The sequence below is a fragment of the Xenopus tropicalis genome, chromosome 3, assembly GCF_000004195.4.
Source record: "Xenopus tropicalis strain Nigerian chromosome 3, UCB_Xtro_10.0, whole genome shotgun sequence".
Lineage (NCBI taxonomy): Eukaryota > Metazoa > Chordata > Amphibia > Anura > Pipidae > Xenopus > Xenopus tropicalis.
The window spans coordinates 72,966,217-72,985,353 of NC_030679.2; the positions used below are offsets into that span (position 1 = coordinate 72,966,217).

Sequence of the window (19,137 nt, forward strand, 5' to 3'; positions counted from 1 at the left end):
ACTCTCCACCACATTCCAAATAGCACAAAAATACTGGCACAAAAAGACTTATTTAAGCGGGATAAACCCTGATGATTTTTAATAGCAGCAAACCATATTACGTTTCAGGGACACCCCTGAATGAAGGTTTCCTGTTGTGCCAGTATTTTTGTGCTATTTGGAACTCAACCACTACCTCTTCCTTCAAGATAGAAGTAGCTCCAGGGTTAGCCTGCATCAGTGGGGCACTGGCACAGGATTTATCTGAACAGACTTGGAAGCAGCAGTAATGTTTGGTGAAAATGTGCATAAGCATGTTTGGGTACATGTACTTTTAATGACATCAATGTGTGTAAGAACTGTGTTCATTTTCGTGTGACCACAACTGTGGCTGCAGTCATAAAGGACTCCTTAAAAATAAGACAGAAAAGCTTTAAATACATTTTCAGCCACAAAAGTGCAGTCTCTATAAGCAACGAATTGCAGCATATCTGCAAACTGAAGAAGCATTAACCTCAAACTGTGAGCACATGTGGCAAGAGGATTACTACGTCTGTTTCTTTCAAGTTAAATCACTACTTTTTTTAATAAAAGAGGTGGTCAGGCATACTTAATGAGTCCTCTGGAGCACATTTTTAAATAAGCAAGAAATGAAAGTTCTTTTAATAGGGTTAATTTAAAAATGATTGCTTGCTGACTGACCCACTACTAAGCACATTAAGCACCTTGTTTGCAACCAAACACTGATCAATTGCAGGGAACTGAAGTGAACACAATTCATATTAGCTATAGCGATATTACATCTGACAACAGCAACAGATGGGCTCGGTTTAAACAATATTGCTGGTTTTGAAAATAATCAGTTGATACCCCCGTGATGAGAATAAATGCTGAAATTAGTGTTCATAGAGATAGCACAAATAGCATATCCCGGTTATTGATATATGTGCTAGGTTTAACTTTATCTGTCTGATAACTAGCTATTAATTGCAGAACTCAAGGCTCTGAAGCCTATTTTATCACTTCTGACCTTGTCTCTATCATTGGAAACACAACAAAGAACATGTATGAGTTCAAAGCATTGGCATTTCCCCCTCCATGTTAGCAATGAGGAGGAAAGCAGCTGTGAAGAACATATTAGATATTGATTTCTTTCGCACTCTTGAATAGTCTTTAATTAGATTTAGACTGCAGACAATGGCAGTGTATGGTAACTACCAGCTTCAGTATTATCTCCCAAACAGGTGTTTGTAATTTATATTTAATCTGAATGATTGCATCCGGATATACATTGATGTATTTTAATTAAACAAACTCTTTGTATGATTTTGTTTTTTTTGCAGTTAAGTATTGTGAAGTGCATTGTTTGTGTCATTTATTTGGATATTTAGACATCACTTAAATACCGTGAACAGGGCATAGGTGTTAACACCCATGTAAAAATGTTTACTTCAATTAAAAAAAAGTTCAACTTGCTCCTAAAATGCTATTAATAAAATGAGGGGAAAGAAAACCACAATATCGCAAAACCACAATTTGTGCAAATTATTCCAAAAGTCATTTTCAAAGGTGCATAAATCAGCCCCATAGTATAGGACTAGTTAGACTGTTCCTTAGGAGACCTTTTAGCTTAGAATCATTTGCCTCTTTGCAGTCTGAGGCTTAGTGGCTGATAGAGGAAAGCTCAAGCCTCCCAGACCTAAAACCTGCAGAGTTTTCGATTTTTTGAAACACCTGCTCAGGGGAAAAAAAAAAAAAAGATTGACAGCAAGCTGTGGTTCAGAAACTCATGTGTCATTCCAGTAACCGATTGCAAGAGGCCCAAGCATAAATAAATCAGCCCCTGAGATTTATTAGACTGCTACTATATTAGGATTAGTACCACACTGACTTAATGCATATGAATATTTACCAAATATTTCCCATGCAAATGGTTAAATGAATAACAGGAAAAAGCATTTGGACAGTACCAAAATGGTGACCAGTCTTGCAACATGTAAACTTGTTAATGGTGTTTATTTGGACCAAACCAGATTAACACTAATTTCTGACAGCAGAAACCCCAACCTAAAAGAGCAGCACAGCAGCATACCTGGCAACATCTTTCCTTCAAGCAAATATTCTGATAGGAACCCTGCTTGTGCATGCACAGTTGGGGCTAGCAGGAAATCAGCTTCAACTGCACATGTGCAAGCAGGGTCTGTGTCGGTGGGTACAGGTACAGGTACAGGTACACGGCTGCGCTACTCTGCTCTTTTAGATTGTGGTTAGTGATAGGGACAGTTTTTAAAGTTAGAGACTATGCGATAAGGAAGAGGTGAGGGGTGTCGAGGCAGGCCAGTTAAGAGGGCTTTTATAGCCAGGGGGGTGTAGTATTCCTTTAATAAAAAAGCTGAAAACCCAGAATCTGTCTGTTATGGCTAAAGTCCTTTCATCGACAGCTGGGTGCGTATATGCTGTGTAAGTGTGTGGATCTGGTAGCCATGCAAGTTGGTTTAATAGAAAACAATACTATATACTATAAGGAATTAGAACATTAGTAAACAATTCCTAATGTGGAAACATCTCTTTAGGGAATCCCTGTGCAACAGACTTTAATTTAACCCTTACTGGCAATAGTACAATAATCTGTGGAGCAACAAACCCATAATATTACTATTATCTGGCACAAATAACAGTCTGTAACAGATGGAATATCTGTAAAGTTGAATATTGTTTTTTGTCATTTACATCCAGAATACATCCAAGGTCCAATCAAGGGGTACAGGGGCGCATTAATGAAGGCTTCAGGGTAACAGTCTAAAGCCTAAGCAGTGAGAGGCGATGACAAAATAAACTAGTAGAGAGCATGTTTGCCCTCACTGGATATGTCAGCAGTCATTTTTCATAGTATGTTTACTAAATGTAGTTGTTTTGCCTTGTCCCATTTTTTTAAAAAGCTTTTATCTTATAAGCATAAGAAATTGGTTAAAAAATGTCAATAATTTTGCAGAACGTTCTTCATTGTTAACACCCTAATAGGACTGTAACTGCCTTTATTTGACTTGTATAGGATTTTAAAGGACAAGGAAAGGTAAATTCACTGGCCAGTGCCAATGTGTTAGACACTCCCCAGTGAACATCATCGCTAACCTTAGACCCCAGGCCAGGTGCTTGTCTTGCGTGTCGCTCCTCCAAGAGTGGAGCTTTTTTGCGGAAGTCTTTAACTTTCTTTTTATACACATTATTTAGTGTTATTTATTTTCCTATACAAGTTAATTTTGTTATTTGTTTTTCTAGATGAGACATCTTTTGTTACATGTTTGGATCCCATTAGTTGGAGTAATAGTAGCAAAGTGTACCACCAAGTGACTAACCTATCCAATCCTGATGATGAGTAGCTCTGAATTGTGCGATTCCTGCAGTCAGGTGCCACATATAGAACTTACAGGGGCTCATTTATGAAGGGCTATACACAAGTTCAGGAGTTAAAAACACTACAAATGATAGCCTTTATAATCCCATGCACAAGCGCTTCCAACATTATATATATTTAGGATTAGTGATAATATTTATTGCGAACAGTCTCTGTTCCTTTGATTATCCGCTTTTCTATTTTTATGCATGAATGGGGGGTGGTGGAGTATAAAGATCCCAGAATGGGATATATATGCCAGAGTCAGAGTATCTGTAAAATGAATCTAGGAACATCTTAAATCAAACGAATACAGGTTTGCCATTTTTTTAATTTAAAGCTGAATTTTCTTCTATCCCTATAATGCACTGTAACTTGATAAACCCCCGGATAGAATGTATTCATATTAATATTTGAAAAGCTTTCAACATTTTCCTATGGGTGTGCTTTTAATTAATGCATTGTGTGCAAGTATTTTGAAGGATTTCTAGAAATAATGTTGTCTAATCTTTTAAACATTCCAACTTTAAAGTAAACCTCTTGTATTATGCACCTTAGTGGGAGATGCAGTTTTTGTACAGCCATGCATGATTCACTTGTCACAAATAATCCAATATTCTGGGAATGAAGCATAATGGGTAACAGTGAATTTAGCACACACCTTTACATTATTTTTTGCATACCTATTTAAGCACTTACCTGCCAGGACTCGGGTCAGGTTATCAGGAACCTGATATCTGATGCTGTAAAATGTATGGGTTTTACTTTGATCTGTGTTCTTCTGCTAACAACATGCATCATGGCAAGATTAAAGAAATGGTTTAATATGTATTTGAGAACATTTTTTAATTCTTAGTTCTTAATTCGATCAGTAACAGGTTATGACGAGGTTTGGGAAAAATGCCTTTCCTAGGAATCCAGCTTGAAGGACAGTTAGTGTAAGAGATCTGCGGTGAAAACATTTTCTTGAAACTATGGCTACAACCAATACATGAATATTTTTTTTACTATTTATCTTTAACCTTGTGAGCTAAGGGGTGGCTCACTAGCCTGCTTATAGCTTGTAAGCACTTTGCACTAGATTGGAGCGGGTACAGTTTTGCTGGAATTCTATGACAAAATATTGCATTGTGGTTAAACCTAATCAACCTACTGCAACACTGTTGTTTAACTTGCTGTTCACTACATAGCAGAATCTTCTCATTTGTTGTTTTATTTATAGGCAGCTGAAGATAGCTTTATAAAGCTGGCTTTTCAATGACGTGATCAGTATTCATATACAACAGGGATCCCCAACCTTTTATACCTGTGAGCCACATTCAAATGGAAAAAGTGTTGGGGAGCAACACAAGCATGAAAAAAGTTCCTGGGGGTGCAAATAATAGCTATAATTGACAGTTTGGTAGCCTATATGTGGATTGGCAGCCTATAGAATGCTCTGTTTGGCTTTATACTGACTTTTTATGCAACAAAAACTTGCCTCCTTACCAGATATTCAAAAATAAGCACCTACTTTGAGGCCACGGGGAGCAACATCCAAAGGGTTGGTGAGCAACATGTTGCTCACAAACCTTTGGTTGGGGATCCCTGATATAAAATATTCATATAGAATTTCTAATACCTAATACCTGGAAGAATTCAGTTCAACCTCATTTTGCATTGAACACCTTAATGTTACACATGCAAGCATTAATATTAATCTCAAATTTGAAACGAAAGACAGTGCTTTTGTTTCATGCTAGATGCACCATTAAAGGTGCCTACACCTGAGTTCAGGACCCATAACTATTGCAGCTGCCAGATGCCAGCCATTATAGTGAATTGCAACTGCTTGTCGACAGATGGTGGATTACAGCATAAAAATGTGCATCTGAGCTATTATGGACACAGGCAAGGTGCCATTCTCCTGATCCCTGAGCAGACGGCAGTGGGCACGTTAGCAGTTTTAGTGAATACAAGACCATGCCTTTCCACTACTGAATGAATATTATTTGAGCATAATTTAAGAAATGTTTGTTTGATCCTGTCAGGGGGCAGGGCTGGGGGTATCTGTGAAAAATAGACAGCTAAAACACACACAGTTGCTGCAATGAATGTCTGAGCAGAGATAAACATATTTTTTGTTTGTAGTGCAAGACCTGGATATAATATATTACAGATATGTCAGGAATATAATTGTACAGCAGGGACAGTAAGTAGTCCCAAAAGCTTACATTTTGTAAACCATTTAGTTAGCCAATAAAAGGTATCACCTACTTTATATTGAGTATAAATCTATTTTTGTTTTAATACAGTGCAACACTCTGCTACTATGTTTATTTTGTTATGGTAGACTTTGTAGATGGACAGGACTGGCAGGCTCTTCTCCTTTAAGGGTGAAGACACATGGAGCTACTTATTGTCATGGCTACTAAACGGCAGAAAATACCCTGCCATAGATGATGCCTCTGCTAAAACACGTAGAGACAATTATCAGTAAATGATCAGCATTGGCTGTTTTAGTAGCCATGACTAGTTGCTGCTAGTAGCTTCACCCTAAAGGGTTAACATGCATACTATCATATAGCAGAGGCACCATCAAAATTACAATAAGCATCTATTTAAGAAAATGAATGATGCCATAGAAAGAGCTAACAACGTGCAAGCACTTAAATACACACATTTGAATCTGTATCTTTGCACGCTCGGATTGTTGTTCATGAGCTGCTGTTTGATCAAAATGTCTACTTCTTTGCTTTATAAACTGGTACTTTTGTACTTTGATTATTTTTGTTTTTATATTTTTTATTCCATAATATCACTAACCTGGACCTGGCAGTTGCATCAGGATTAGCGTTTCTGCTGAATACCATGTTACCACCTGCTAGATATCTAAGAAGCAAAATGTAGGACAGATGACTATAATAAGATTAATAGCACGTTAAGAGTAGAGTACACAGAGCCAACCTTAGGTGAATACTGGAGAGTGGCAATGCACTGTGCCATTTCTGAGAATCCCATAAAGCACTTAAAGCTCCAGACCAGAAATGAAGAAACTTGTACTGTATACAGTAGCATGACAGTTTGTTGAAAAAGGATTTGTAGATGATTAAAAGTTATCAGAAGCCTTACAACAAATCAAGTCAATAAGATGAAAGCATTGCTGGAAATCACTTAAAATGCCCAAAACTTTGATGTTTTTTTCTTCCAGGCAGCCTTGGCAGTATATGTTTTTTAAACATTCAATATCTAGTAATGATAATGATTACTAGATAATAAGTAATGATAATGATTACTAGATAATAAGTAATGATAATGATGACCAAAAGTCACTTGTATTTTTGTTTCAGATACTCCACAAAATTAAATTAAAAAATAAAGCAAAAAAACTCGATTAAGATTCAGTCGTAGGAACATTGCACACAAAGCTTTTTGATCACTGAAATCTGCAGTGTGCGGCAGCATTTAGCCACTACAATGACATAAGCCTAAGGCTAGAACATGGTCAATTTTTAGTATATATGTCTCTGGAGAAGCTGGACAAAGGGAAGCTACTTTAGATAATGACCCTTTGTCCTATAGAGAACCATGGAACCAAAATGTTGCAATGCATTCAAGTGTAAGGGGTAAATTATGTAAATATGAAACCAACAAAACATTTGTACCACAAACATATTCTAATTAAATTATTTGTACTTCCTAATTACTGTATAGTTCTCATTAACACATTCCAGTTTTATTTAGTTATGCTGGTGCCGTGCTGCTTTTGATCAAGGCAAACTGACATATATATATATATATATGGAGGTTTTTTTGTTTTTTTTCTTTGTCTTTTACAAAGACTCCTTTTATTAAAAAAAAAAGTATATGATGTCCGCTGTTATCTTAGTGAAGAAAAGGCCCAATAAAAAAGGACTTGTCTTTATTTTATAATTTAGCTATACCAACACAACAGAGAATACTTTAAAGCAATAAAGATGGAACACCTTTAACTTTCTGAGTGCAGAAAATAGAAGTAACTCATTTTATGTAGATTAACCCCTTCATCCCAGGTTTCAGTCTACCACTAATGATTTTAGATTACCATCCAACAAGCACACACATTTATAAAGCATCACCCAACTTTGCAAGAAAGAGTGGATGATGTCTTATTTAGAAGTTCTTCCTCTACTTTTGTGTTTTATATACCTTAATAGTTTACTACTTTGATAAAACTGCTGGTTAACTCTTTGAGGTAAAGGGGTTAAATCAATGAGCCAAAACATAGAGTCAGAATTGAATAGCTAGATGGACTTAAATAATTTATTGCATGTCTTTTTTTGTTTATAGAAGTGACTATTGAAGCGGTATCCAGAAAATAAAATATTAGTTATTACTGGCCAAATGCAAAGGAACAAAAGGGAATTATGTAAAAATAGATTTAATGGCATGATAATGGTAAACAATTATAACAGCAGCTATAAATGGAAATGATCTGAAATGAACTACAGGTCACCCAGGCTTTGCATTTTGAAAATGTGTTTTTATAGTTTTATGAACCAGAAACTGGAATTCTACTTTCTTTAAGCCTGACCTATACTACCCAGTGTCAATGCAAATGAGTATTCTAATCAAAATCTAAAGACATGCTAAATAAATGAAAGGGGTTATGCATAATAGCTTTCTATGAGAGAATTAAGAAATATATATATGTTAACAAAAATCTGCCAGGAAGACAGTACACTAATTTGTACCACATTGGTATTTCTGAATAGTACAACAGGGATTATGTTTCATTCCATGTGCCCTTAATTCCACACACTTAATTTAATTTAATTGCTTACTTCATGAAACTGAAGAATAAAAAAATAGATTTCTAAAGATGAGGTAAATCTTGTACAAAGTATAGGTGATATTTACCAAAGTACTCATTGGTCAAATTTTTTTCAACTGAATGGTTTGTATAATTTAGCAATATATATATATCGTTTTGTCAATATATCTTTCTAACTTAATAGGATTTCCTTATTACATCAGTAAAATATTTCGCACACAGCTTAAAAGTGCTGCAGAAATCTAGAGATATGAAGGTTCCAAGAGTACATTCCATATATATATATATATATATATATATATATATATATATATATATATAATGAGTACTGTGTGAATTTATAAAAAGGGCTAAAAGTAATTTCATGTGAAAAGCAACATGGAAATGTTTCAAACTATTTAACAATACACAAAGAGAAAATAAAAATAAAAATGTCTTCCAAGAGTGCAATGGTTGAATGCATTTATATTATATAAACAGTATTCTTTGCTTTTTCTACAGAGTTATCTCTGCTCATGCTTTACATCCAAAACGTCCCAATGGAAGAAAGCAAACTACACTAGTGGCTTCAGAGACAACTGAAGTAATAAACACAATTCAACTCTGACACTTGGATTGCAGAGTTACCACGTTAATTGGTAAATAGGATTTTCTACAAATATACAACATATAAAAACTGTTAAATATATAACTTTAGGCTTTTTTTCAAAATACATTTAATGATTTCTTTCAAACAAGTGTTACTTTTTTCTTTTTTTTCTCTTTAATTTGCCTTCTGGTGCTAAATGGTGTATAGAATGTGGCCACAAATGACCAAACATGCTCTTTTGCAAATACCTTTTATCCAATGTCAACTATCAAAATGGATTTGTAGAAGAGGTGTATTTTACTGGTTAAAACTGAAAATGAGTTTTAGTATGGCAATGTCATTCTAAGTACAGCGGAATTAAGATACCATTAAGACAGTTTCTGTGTTGTGAAATTTGTTTTAAAACATAGGCTGTTTTTTTTTCTCCATGCTCCATTAAGTTCCATAGATGTACTTTTGAAGAGCTATTTTCTGCATATGCTTTGCTGCAGTTGTCCATAAAGATGTCCACTGGAATGTAAACTTCCAGCATTGTAACTGCTGAGAAAACATGTCCTTTGAAATCATAAGTAAGCATTCATGTTAAACCTTTACCCTTTACCCCAGTTTTGGGTTTTGTCCTTTTTAACATATGCTTTGCTCTTTGGTCTATTGTATTTATATCCAACATATAAGAAAATAAAAGCAATTCGACAAGTCCAGGACACTAGAAGTCAATCTCTTTTGCACTTTAGTCCTCTTGTAGACAAAACAGTCTTCTTTCTAAGGCTGATTGGAACGAATACTCTTCTGGATGGTAGAATATTCAAATTCAAAGAAGTTGGCAACATCTACTCCAGATGAAATGTTAACCATGAGCTGTATTGCTAATGCCCGATCATATCTCATGTCAGCACACAGTATTCCTTTCTCCGAAATTCCTTAACAAGGAAGGACAAAGTTTTGCTCAAAATTTTGTGAAATTATGCTGTCTTTTATGAGATACCGGATGAACAGACAGAGTAGATGGCATACAATGATGATCCACAGCAGTGAAATTGTCTAAGAGTACGTAGATCTCAAAAGCTTGAACTGCTTCTGCAGGGCTTTGATGTTGCATTTGTCAGGAGACCTGTAGATCAATACAAACACACAGTGTAAGTCAATATTTTTATTTTAAGTCTCTATTGTTCTCTGTTAAATGTAACCTTTCATAAGTATGTTCAGATCTCAAAGGAGCCTATAATGAACCAAACAATACTCATCCTGACTCTAAAAACAGTGCTTGCAAAATAACATGCAGATAAGACCTAGTGGTTATACAGCTTTATAACAATAACAACAATTTTTCAAAAATAAAAAATGGTGTTCAGTTGTTTTCAGGGTTTTGTACATTTTACAAAAGTAAATTGTTGATAAAATAATTAGTATGTAATAATAAGTAAGAGAATACCTGCCTAGTCTGGTTTAATGTCTAAAACAGTAGTCTTGATATTTGTACTTACTTAAACAAGAATGATCAAGGTTTGTGTTTAACTTGCTTTCTGTTTATTTTCCTCCCAAGATACACCACTGGAAAATCAGAACATTTTAGACCAGGCCTCTATTTACACCATCCACTAATTACTAATTTAGGCCCAGACAGTTTTTACCCACCCTACCCATTTTAGTCTGTAAATGAGAACCGTGTCATTACCTAACAATCAAACAGTTCTGGTGGGTGGGCCCTTGGAGAAGACGCCATTCTATAGTGCTCCCTGACTTTCTTGAAAAACTAGGATTTTGGCAACACAAATGAACCGAAACATATACTGTGACTACAGAACCAACACCAATTTTATCAGGTGTAAGCGTGCATTTTAACTTGGCTGTCTGCATACTAGAAGTGCGCACCTACCGCAAGAGGAAGGGGGAATGGAATGATTATTGGAGCCCCTACTGTACAAAATACTGAGCCTTAGTCTAATTGCAGCCCCTGTGATGAGTCCAACAAGTAGAGCGGGGCATCTGGGAAGTGTGATAATGCTAAACCCCACGCCACCCAAATGCATGACAGCCACTAGGCCACAACTGCCAAGTGTCCCGAACAGCTGCTTGTCGGACCTTTACCACGGGTCTCCAGCATGGAGCATACCCATCATACCATACTTAAACTATACTACTCATCAAACCATGACTTAAGTGGCACCTACTGACTAAAGCTACACCTAAAGCCCATTGACACTCAATTAGAATTTAACACAGTGCAGGAGGCAGAACACAACAAGGCATTGATTCACACAGTGCAGTATGGACAACTAAACACTTAAAGCTGCTGCAAATGCATCAAGTCTAACCAGGAACAACTCCAACTTTACAACGTGGCACCTCCTAGGCTGCAAATATCAACGTTCTGTGGAATCAAACTGCCTGAACTCTGTTAGGACTCTACAGCTGAGTAGGGATGTAGCGAACCTCAAAAAAAAAGTTCGCGAACGCGTTCGCGAACTTACGCCAAAAAGCGTGAATATTCGCGAACTTTGCGAACCCCATAGACTTCAATGGGAAGGCAAACTTTAAAACCTAGAAAAGCCATTTCTGGACAGAAAACTGATTTTAAAGTTGTTTAAAGGGTGCCACAACCTGGACAGTGGCATGCAGGAGAGGGATCAAGGGCAAAAATTTATCTGAAAAATACTTTGTTGACACAGCGTTGCGTAAAACCGCAAAAGCAGCTGGCAGACCTAGCGGAAATACGCAGTGTTTTTTGCTATTTCGCACTATTAGCACCATGGAAACAGGATTTGCTTACACCAGTACTAGGCTGAAAAATGCCATGTGTGGCTTGTGCGGCTTTTTTAGGCTGAGAAAAAAAGCAGAGAAAAAACGCAGCGGGAAAAAAAACGCGGCGAACCCAAATTGCGAATATGCACGAAAAGTTTGCAAACTTCCGAACTTGCGAACACCCGATGTTCGCGCGAATTAGTTCGCCGGCGAACAGTTCGCTACATCTCTACAGCTGAGGAGTACATCTATCACCCTTCATCTCAGCAGTGGAGAAACCCATGATCGCTAAGACAATTGTTCCTGCCAAATGCATATACATCAAAGGTCAAGGAATGCATGAGTAAACTAGCTACCGGACAGGTGGTGGACATACAAAACTTATACTGAGGCCTGGGCCCACATTCCTGAGCTGCAGAACACACATTCTTATGTACACCAGTGACTGCCACTTTATACCTGAAATATCTGCTACCCACCCTAACTCTAGTGTAACAAATTTAATGCACCTCTACCTCCTAGACAATTCATTAATAATAATAAAAGCTACTAAGAGAATATATACATTTGCTTAGCAGATCTAGATTTGGATAACCCAGTACATAGATTCATGGAACAGGGAAGCCTAAACGAGAAAACAATCTCAAACTATAAACAAAACTTTGAATTATATGATTACACAAAGGAAAGAAGAGCAGTTGGAAAATGGTTACCAGGCCTAAATATGGGGAACATCCTGGGAGCATTGTGTTGCTATATAAAAGAATTTCCCATGCCCTCCTACAGGGAAATGTTCTTAAAAATCTTTCTCTGCTCCTATTACTCCCCTTTGAAATTACTTGAATTGAAACTATGACAACATAGCAGATGCCCAAAACTTAATCAAAATTAAACCATTTCATGCTCACTGGAGCTGCCCAAAAATCAAAACATTTTGGAGGGAGGTGATTATTTTAACACTAATCTTTATTATACTCAAATTTCCCCTGAATGAGCTACTTTAGGCCTCACAACAAAATTGCACTCTAGACTAACTAAGGGCAGTACCAGGTTGATGATCATAATCTTGGCAGTAGCAAAAAAAGCCATTCTTCAGGAATGGATCAAACCACAACCCCTCTCCATCGTTCTCTTTATTTCAAAATTGTCTCATCTATTTACCATGGACAGTATAGCAGCAAAAGGAAAATTGTAAAGAAATAAATCGAAACGCGGAAAGCTAAATAGCGACACTAACAAATGAAAAACATCAAATGCTGGCACAGTGCTTACTAAATGATTAGTCAGGACCCACCAATCGAAACATAACAACCACTAGTAGACATGTAGACAAGACAGGGCATTCAAGGATCACATCAGTGGCACTGATTATTTTCTGCCTACACCATAATCTGTACCCTACAAGTGAAAACTGTCCTCCTGTATTGTAAAAAAAAACAACCCATAAGACTACATTGAAATTGGAAATGTTTAACTGACAATATAATGTAACACCAAACATGAAATGTAATGCCTGTATTACAATAAAAAGTTTATTAAAAAAACACTTGGAGATTTGTATAACAAAAAGCAAATGAGCCTGGATATGATAGATTAAGTTTTACGAATAGTTTTATCTCTTATATATTTTTGTTCAAAAGCTTTAACATAAAATTAGGGGAATTTAATAAAAATGTAAAAAAGATTGAAAATGTTGTTATGCACAAGTACATGCTTCATGCTTCACTTTATAGTGAAAAAGTTATTTTCCGCCAAAGAAATATGCCACTTTGAAGCTATGTGCAATTAAATATCTGTAATATAATAAATGTCTAATGAAGATTATTAAATTGCAAAATGTAATATGTTATTTATGCAATTTTATAATCAACACTACTAATTAAGAAGGTTTTATTCCTTTATGTTTCTTTATTGTTGAAGGGTAATACATGAATATGCTCAATAAGTAACCATAGGATGTGTTTAGGATGAGCAATATTAAAAAAAAAAAAAACCATGATGGAATTGGTAATGTAGGTATCACAAGAGATAAAACAAAATAATTCTGTAAGAGGACTGAAATGTTTGGAAGCATGGTAAAAAAGCAAGTAACTGGTATATATAGCGAATATATATTGGGGATCATATTTTCAAGGAAGTAAATAGAAGTCATAATATAATATTGAGAGTAATATTAGCAGTATGTTTGTTGGATGACCTTTCTACAACATTTGGAATCAATGCAAATGCAATGCAAGTCTAGAATTACTGTGCAAAAATAATTAATAAATAAAACGGTGTTTCAATTTCCTGAAATATCGGTCCTTTCAGTGTACCAGTTTAATGACTCACGCATGTTTTCTCCTTCAACAGCACTAATATTAATAGAAATAAAGGTCCCATTCTACCACTTAACAAGCCAGATAATTGAAATCTAAAATCAGACCAGTTACATAAAATGCTTAATTAGTACCCTTTACACAGGCATGGCATTTCAGGGGCTTGTGGTAATGCAGTTATATAATATGATACAAACAAGTAATTCATAAGGAAAGGTAAATGGGTGCTTCTATAAGAGAAAATATCATAACAGCAATACATACTACAAACATAAAATAATGCCTATAACTGTTAAAATGTATTGTGTGTTTATGAGCTATTTAATGGCAAACAATGACCCTTGGAAACTGATGTCAGCCTGCAGGTTGCAAACTTGCAGGCTTTTAGATTCATGCCAATCAAAGGTCATAGATCATAAAAGGTTACTTTTATCCAACCAAAACTTGTATATAACTTCATAACTCGTGTAAAGATGCTGACACCACAGATAACCCACACATACTCCTATAAATTCAATCAGACAATAATGGGCTGATTTACTAACCCACGAACGGGTCGAAATGAGTCCGATTGCGTTTTTTTCGTAAAGATCGGTATTTTGCGATTTTTTCATATTTTTTGCGATTTTTTCGGCGTCTTTACGAATTTTTCGTTACCAATACGATTTTTGCGTAAAAACGCAAGTTTTTCGTAGCCATTACGAAAGTTGCGTAAAATCTTGCGATTTTTCGTAGCGTTAAAACTTGCGCAAAAAGTTGCGCTTTTTTCGTAGCGTTAAAACTTACGCGAAACTTCGCACCTTTTAAGTTTTAACGCTACGAAAAAGGCGCAACTTTTCGCGTAAGTTTTAACGCTACGGAAAAATCGCAAGATTTTACGCAACTTTCGTAAAGGCTACGAAAAACTCGCGTTTTTACGCAAAAATCGTATTGGTAACGAAAAATTCGTAAAGACGCCGAAAAAATCGCAAAACATACGAAAAAGTCGCAAAATGTTCGTTTTCAAGTCGGAACTTTTCCAATTCGGGTCGGATTCGTGGGTTAGTAAATCAGCCCCTAATAATATTCCCCCAATGCATAAAATCCAGGGAATAATTCAAGTTTTATATCAGTACCAGCACCGACTGAGATCTCTCCCTGCAACTGCTAGCATTAGGGGTAAGGTTCCTGTAGCACATTTCTAGATAAAATTAACAAATTCAGTATGCCTGCAGGTCAAATGTTGGTATTCAGTGGCATTGCCACTACTCGCCAATTTGAATAGGTATACAAATATACTCAAATTAACATACACCAGTTTTCTAAATAGATGGATAGGGTCTCTGAAGGCTAAAGCATTGAGCGTTCTCACTTTTGGCAAGGGATTATAGATCCCTCTTTTATGGTTTCAAAATCTAGAAAAAAAATTAAACCCAGGGCGAGACATAATTCATGAATATTATGCAACTATTTTTACAAGGGGACACACTGCAAATGCTATTACAGCAAAGAGTTTCACCAGAAAGAGAAAGGTCCTATTTCCAGAGGCAAAGGTGAATTGTGGGCAAAAACATGGTAACTACTTTTATTGTTTTCTCCTAGAACCTCTTTAACGACCTACAAAACTACTTTTAATGGGAAAAAAAAGAATTACATGAAAAAGCAATTATTTATAACAGAATTGAGTGTATTCTACGGATTCATGAATGAAATTTAATGAATGGCAAAATATTCTTTAGGCTGCTAGGAAATCAGTGGCAAATGTGTGAAATATAATTATACTTAGATATCTATAGGCATCAATAAATAATAGCGATATAATATTTATTGTATAATTTTCTTTTGATTGGTAACATAAAACAGGCTCTCAGCTTGCAAGTCCCTTATAAAATCTGCATAATCAGCAATTTTGGTTGAAACCGTAATAAATAAGTTATTAATTTGTCCTATAAAGTAAAATGAATGCAGCAAATCTCACAGATCCTTAATGAATACAACTTTGGTTTAAAGACCTGCTAAAATAAAAGTTTGCCAATAAATATAGTTAATTACAAAACCAGTTAGAAGGCAGGTGGAATAATCTCAGAAGTGCATCAAAGCTTAATAGTCAGCAGCTTTAAAGGAAATCATTGCTATGGCCTGAAGACACACATATTTCCTAAGTTTACATAAACTGAAACAGATTTCAGAGCACAGCTACAGTCGGACCAAACGCTTGACCTAGAAAGAGTGGCAATGAAATTATAACATGGTATTTAATTGGTTCATTTTGCCAAAAATGAATAGGAGGTGTAAAATAATATCTATAAAATATTACACAATATATATTAACTGGAAAATGTGTATAAATGAATTTTATTTAATGTATACCTATCTTGGATTTATTACCCTACATTCTCTGAATATAAACCAGCTTATTATGCTGAAAATGCAGAGAAGAAAAACTTGAAAAAAATCATCAGAACAGCAGGAATGCTAGAATAGACATTAGTAAAAAATGCATTAGCCATTATATGAAATAATGTACGTAATATTAATAACTGGGTCTGATGTTGCTGACTTTGAGGTTATCTAGACAACTGATATTACAAGCTTCAAAAGCTACTTCACAAGATATGATTGCCAGGCCGATGTCACATTAATAGACAAATATATATATAAACAGCTATTTCCTAGCCTAATTAGAAAATAGAGCCATGCAGAGGCCAAACTGAGCAGACACATGACTGACAGGCAGGTCTGCTGAAGTTTGCAATAAAACATCAGAACCTTCAATTTCTGAGGTTAACAATGCAGTAGGAAAATGAACTGAATAGAGTAATACATCAAAGAAAGTCTGTATTCTTCCACACTATGGGTATTATGAAAAAGTATGGTCAGACATTTTTTGCTTCCAAATTATAATTTGTGAGTCATATAGAAAGCCCAATACACACACAAATAACCATGATGCAATTTAATATATTTCTTGACAATTTGTTTCAGATTGACAGTTTTAGATTATGACTGTTAATGTACAATGATACCATATTAGATGACATTATATTATTACATTATAGGATACATGATCCTACCCAGAACATTGTGTGGCCTCTAGATTAGTGCATGCTGTGCCTAGTTAAAACAGGCAAGTATACCTCTTGTCCAACAGTTTCTATCTATTTTTGCCTATCATTTTAATCATGTGACATCTGTTTTCTGTTAATTCTTGAGCTAAACAGGGTAAACAGGAAAACTGATTCTACTCCATGTTACTCAAAGGTAGATATTTAGAAAACCAGTGCAAAGATAATTCCCACTGCACTACTGTTAAACATATACTAAGATACACAATAAACAGATTTTGTATCCTACAGATGTTGGAGAGTATCAGGGCCATATGCTACTGGCTTATTTATGCGTTTTAAGTTTTTGATGAAGCATGAGTCTGGGGGTATTGAAATCATGCCTTAGGCTCTTCACTACAGATATTTTCATTGTTATATCCCCACCCGAATACTGCTGGAATTTCTATATGATCCCACTATGAGGGGTTTATGTCACCTAGCAGGGGACTGAGTGACAGCTCAGACAGACTTTTATGCAAAATCAGTCAGTGTCAGATTCATTATAAAGATCCTCTGCAGACTCTCAATCAAGATTTTTACAGAGGCAGGAACAAATGTTTCCCTAACAATTTAAACAAGACCCTTGTCTCTGAAAGTCCTCTTTACTATATATTTCTTACTCCAGCATGGAGTATGGATCTGTAATACTGGGTCTTCTTGACAAAGTCTTGAAAGGCATAAAACACTATTTAAGGTATTTTCTGACTTTGCAGTGTTAGTCCCACCTTCAGGTAGACTTTTGTTTTCAAGAGTAAGAATAATGCCATTAATGTTTTGATACTGACACATTGGTACATAAGTGTTTTCATTTATCAAGAATAAACATCATAGCTGAGTTGTAAAGTTCCAAGGTAGGAAATCTTAAGCATTCTAGCAATTACACAAGCACAATTAACAACAATACCAGTTAAATTGTTGAAGAAACATTGCAAATTGCAGCTGCAGCAAAGGTCACCTGTATAATTCTGCTTTTAAAAACGCATAAGCTAACTCTTATTGTAGGTTTACCGATACCTTGCTGAAACTTAGCAGACCAAACATTGGAGTAGATGATTAAAGGGGACCTGTCACCGAGACATAACAATCTGTATAATAAAAGTCCTTTTCAAATTAAACATGATATTCAAATGATTTGTATATTGAAAGATCCATTTCTGTTATAAAGGTATTTTAAATCTCATGTGGCAATCATAAAGTGCCTGCCCTGCCTCTATGCCTGAAGCCAAGAGACAAGGCAGGCATTTATTTTCACTTTCCTAGATGTCACTGCACTCCTCTCATTCCCCCTCCTCACATTCTATATTTGTGTAGCCTGTGCATGTGCATGGACATCAGGTCCCCCATTCTGGTACATACACAAGATTTTGGGGTGATACAAAGCTTGCCATAATAACAGTGTTCACAAAATGGCACCACCCTACTTGCTGTGATTATTTATTATTTATTCTGAATGAAACAAGATTTATATAATGTATACAGTGTAAGTAAAGTTTATTTTGCTTTACAAACACAATAGAAAATAATTTGGCATTACTTTTTAGGGTGGGCAGGTGCCCTTTAAGGCAATTGCCAAATAATAGAACTATAAGAGTTTCAGCCTTTTCTCAGGTTAGACAGGACTTATATGACCCCGACATATAAGATTTCTCTGCTCTTCTCTGATACAGTTTATCTGATATCCCCATTCACCCCACCTTTGTCATGATTTATGATAACTCAGCTCAACACTATCCCCTCTTCAACTAAACCTTGCACCCTGATCAAAACACAACATTATTCAGCCAAGCTCCTTAAGGATCATGAATTTGCTCTCCTGGTCCCTGACAACATTCCAAAAATCTTAGCACTTATAAATAAAACACTGGTTAATTTCACCATTATTCCTATTAACAATGTTCAGTGAAAAATGTACAGCAAAAGTAATCAACAAAAAAGACAGTGCATAAAAACACCTAAGATAATTACAAAGTGATAAGTAAAAATGATGTACCATCAAGAAAACTGTAAAAATCCTTCTTACAGTTCCCTATTCAGAGAAAAATAAGTCATGCTTTTCCCTTGGGCTTTTATTCCTGTTACAACATGTCAAGTAAGAAGAGATTGACCAAAGGTTAAGCTTACCATTTTTCTACCTTATGTGTTACCATGTAATATATTTATTTCTTTTTATATAAAGATTCTTCTACCTGAAGTGTATAGTATATAATGCTTGTAAAGCACAAATGTTTTGTAAGATG

At 35.5% G+C, this 19,137-nt stretch overlaps 1 protein-coding gene across 2 annotated transcripts in view; it reads right to left on the bottom strand.

The window, feature by feature from the left end:
- Positions 1 to 8,612: 8,612 nt before the first annotated feature.
- tafa5 (TAFA chemokine like family member 5) overlaps positions 8,613 to 19,137 on the bottom strand; it is a 273,343-nt gene continuing 262,818 nt past the window's right edge. Inside the window, exon 5 of one of the 2 annotated variants that reach the window (XM_012958427.3) lies at positions 8,613 to 9,865. Coding sequence is in view for 1 of the 2 variants with exons in the window: in NM_001102899.1 (NP_001096369.1) it covers positions 9,857 to 9,865 (9 nt within the window). In the remaining variant the exon portion in view is untranslated. 2 annotated transcript variants of the gene reach the window in all.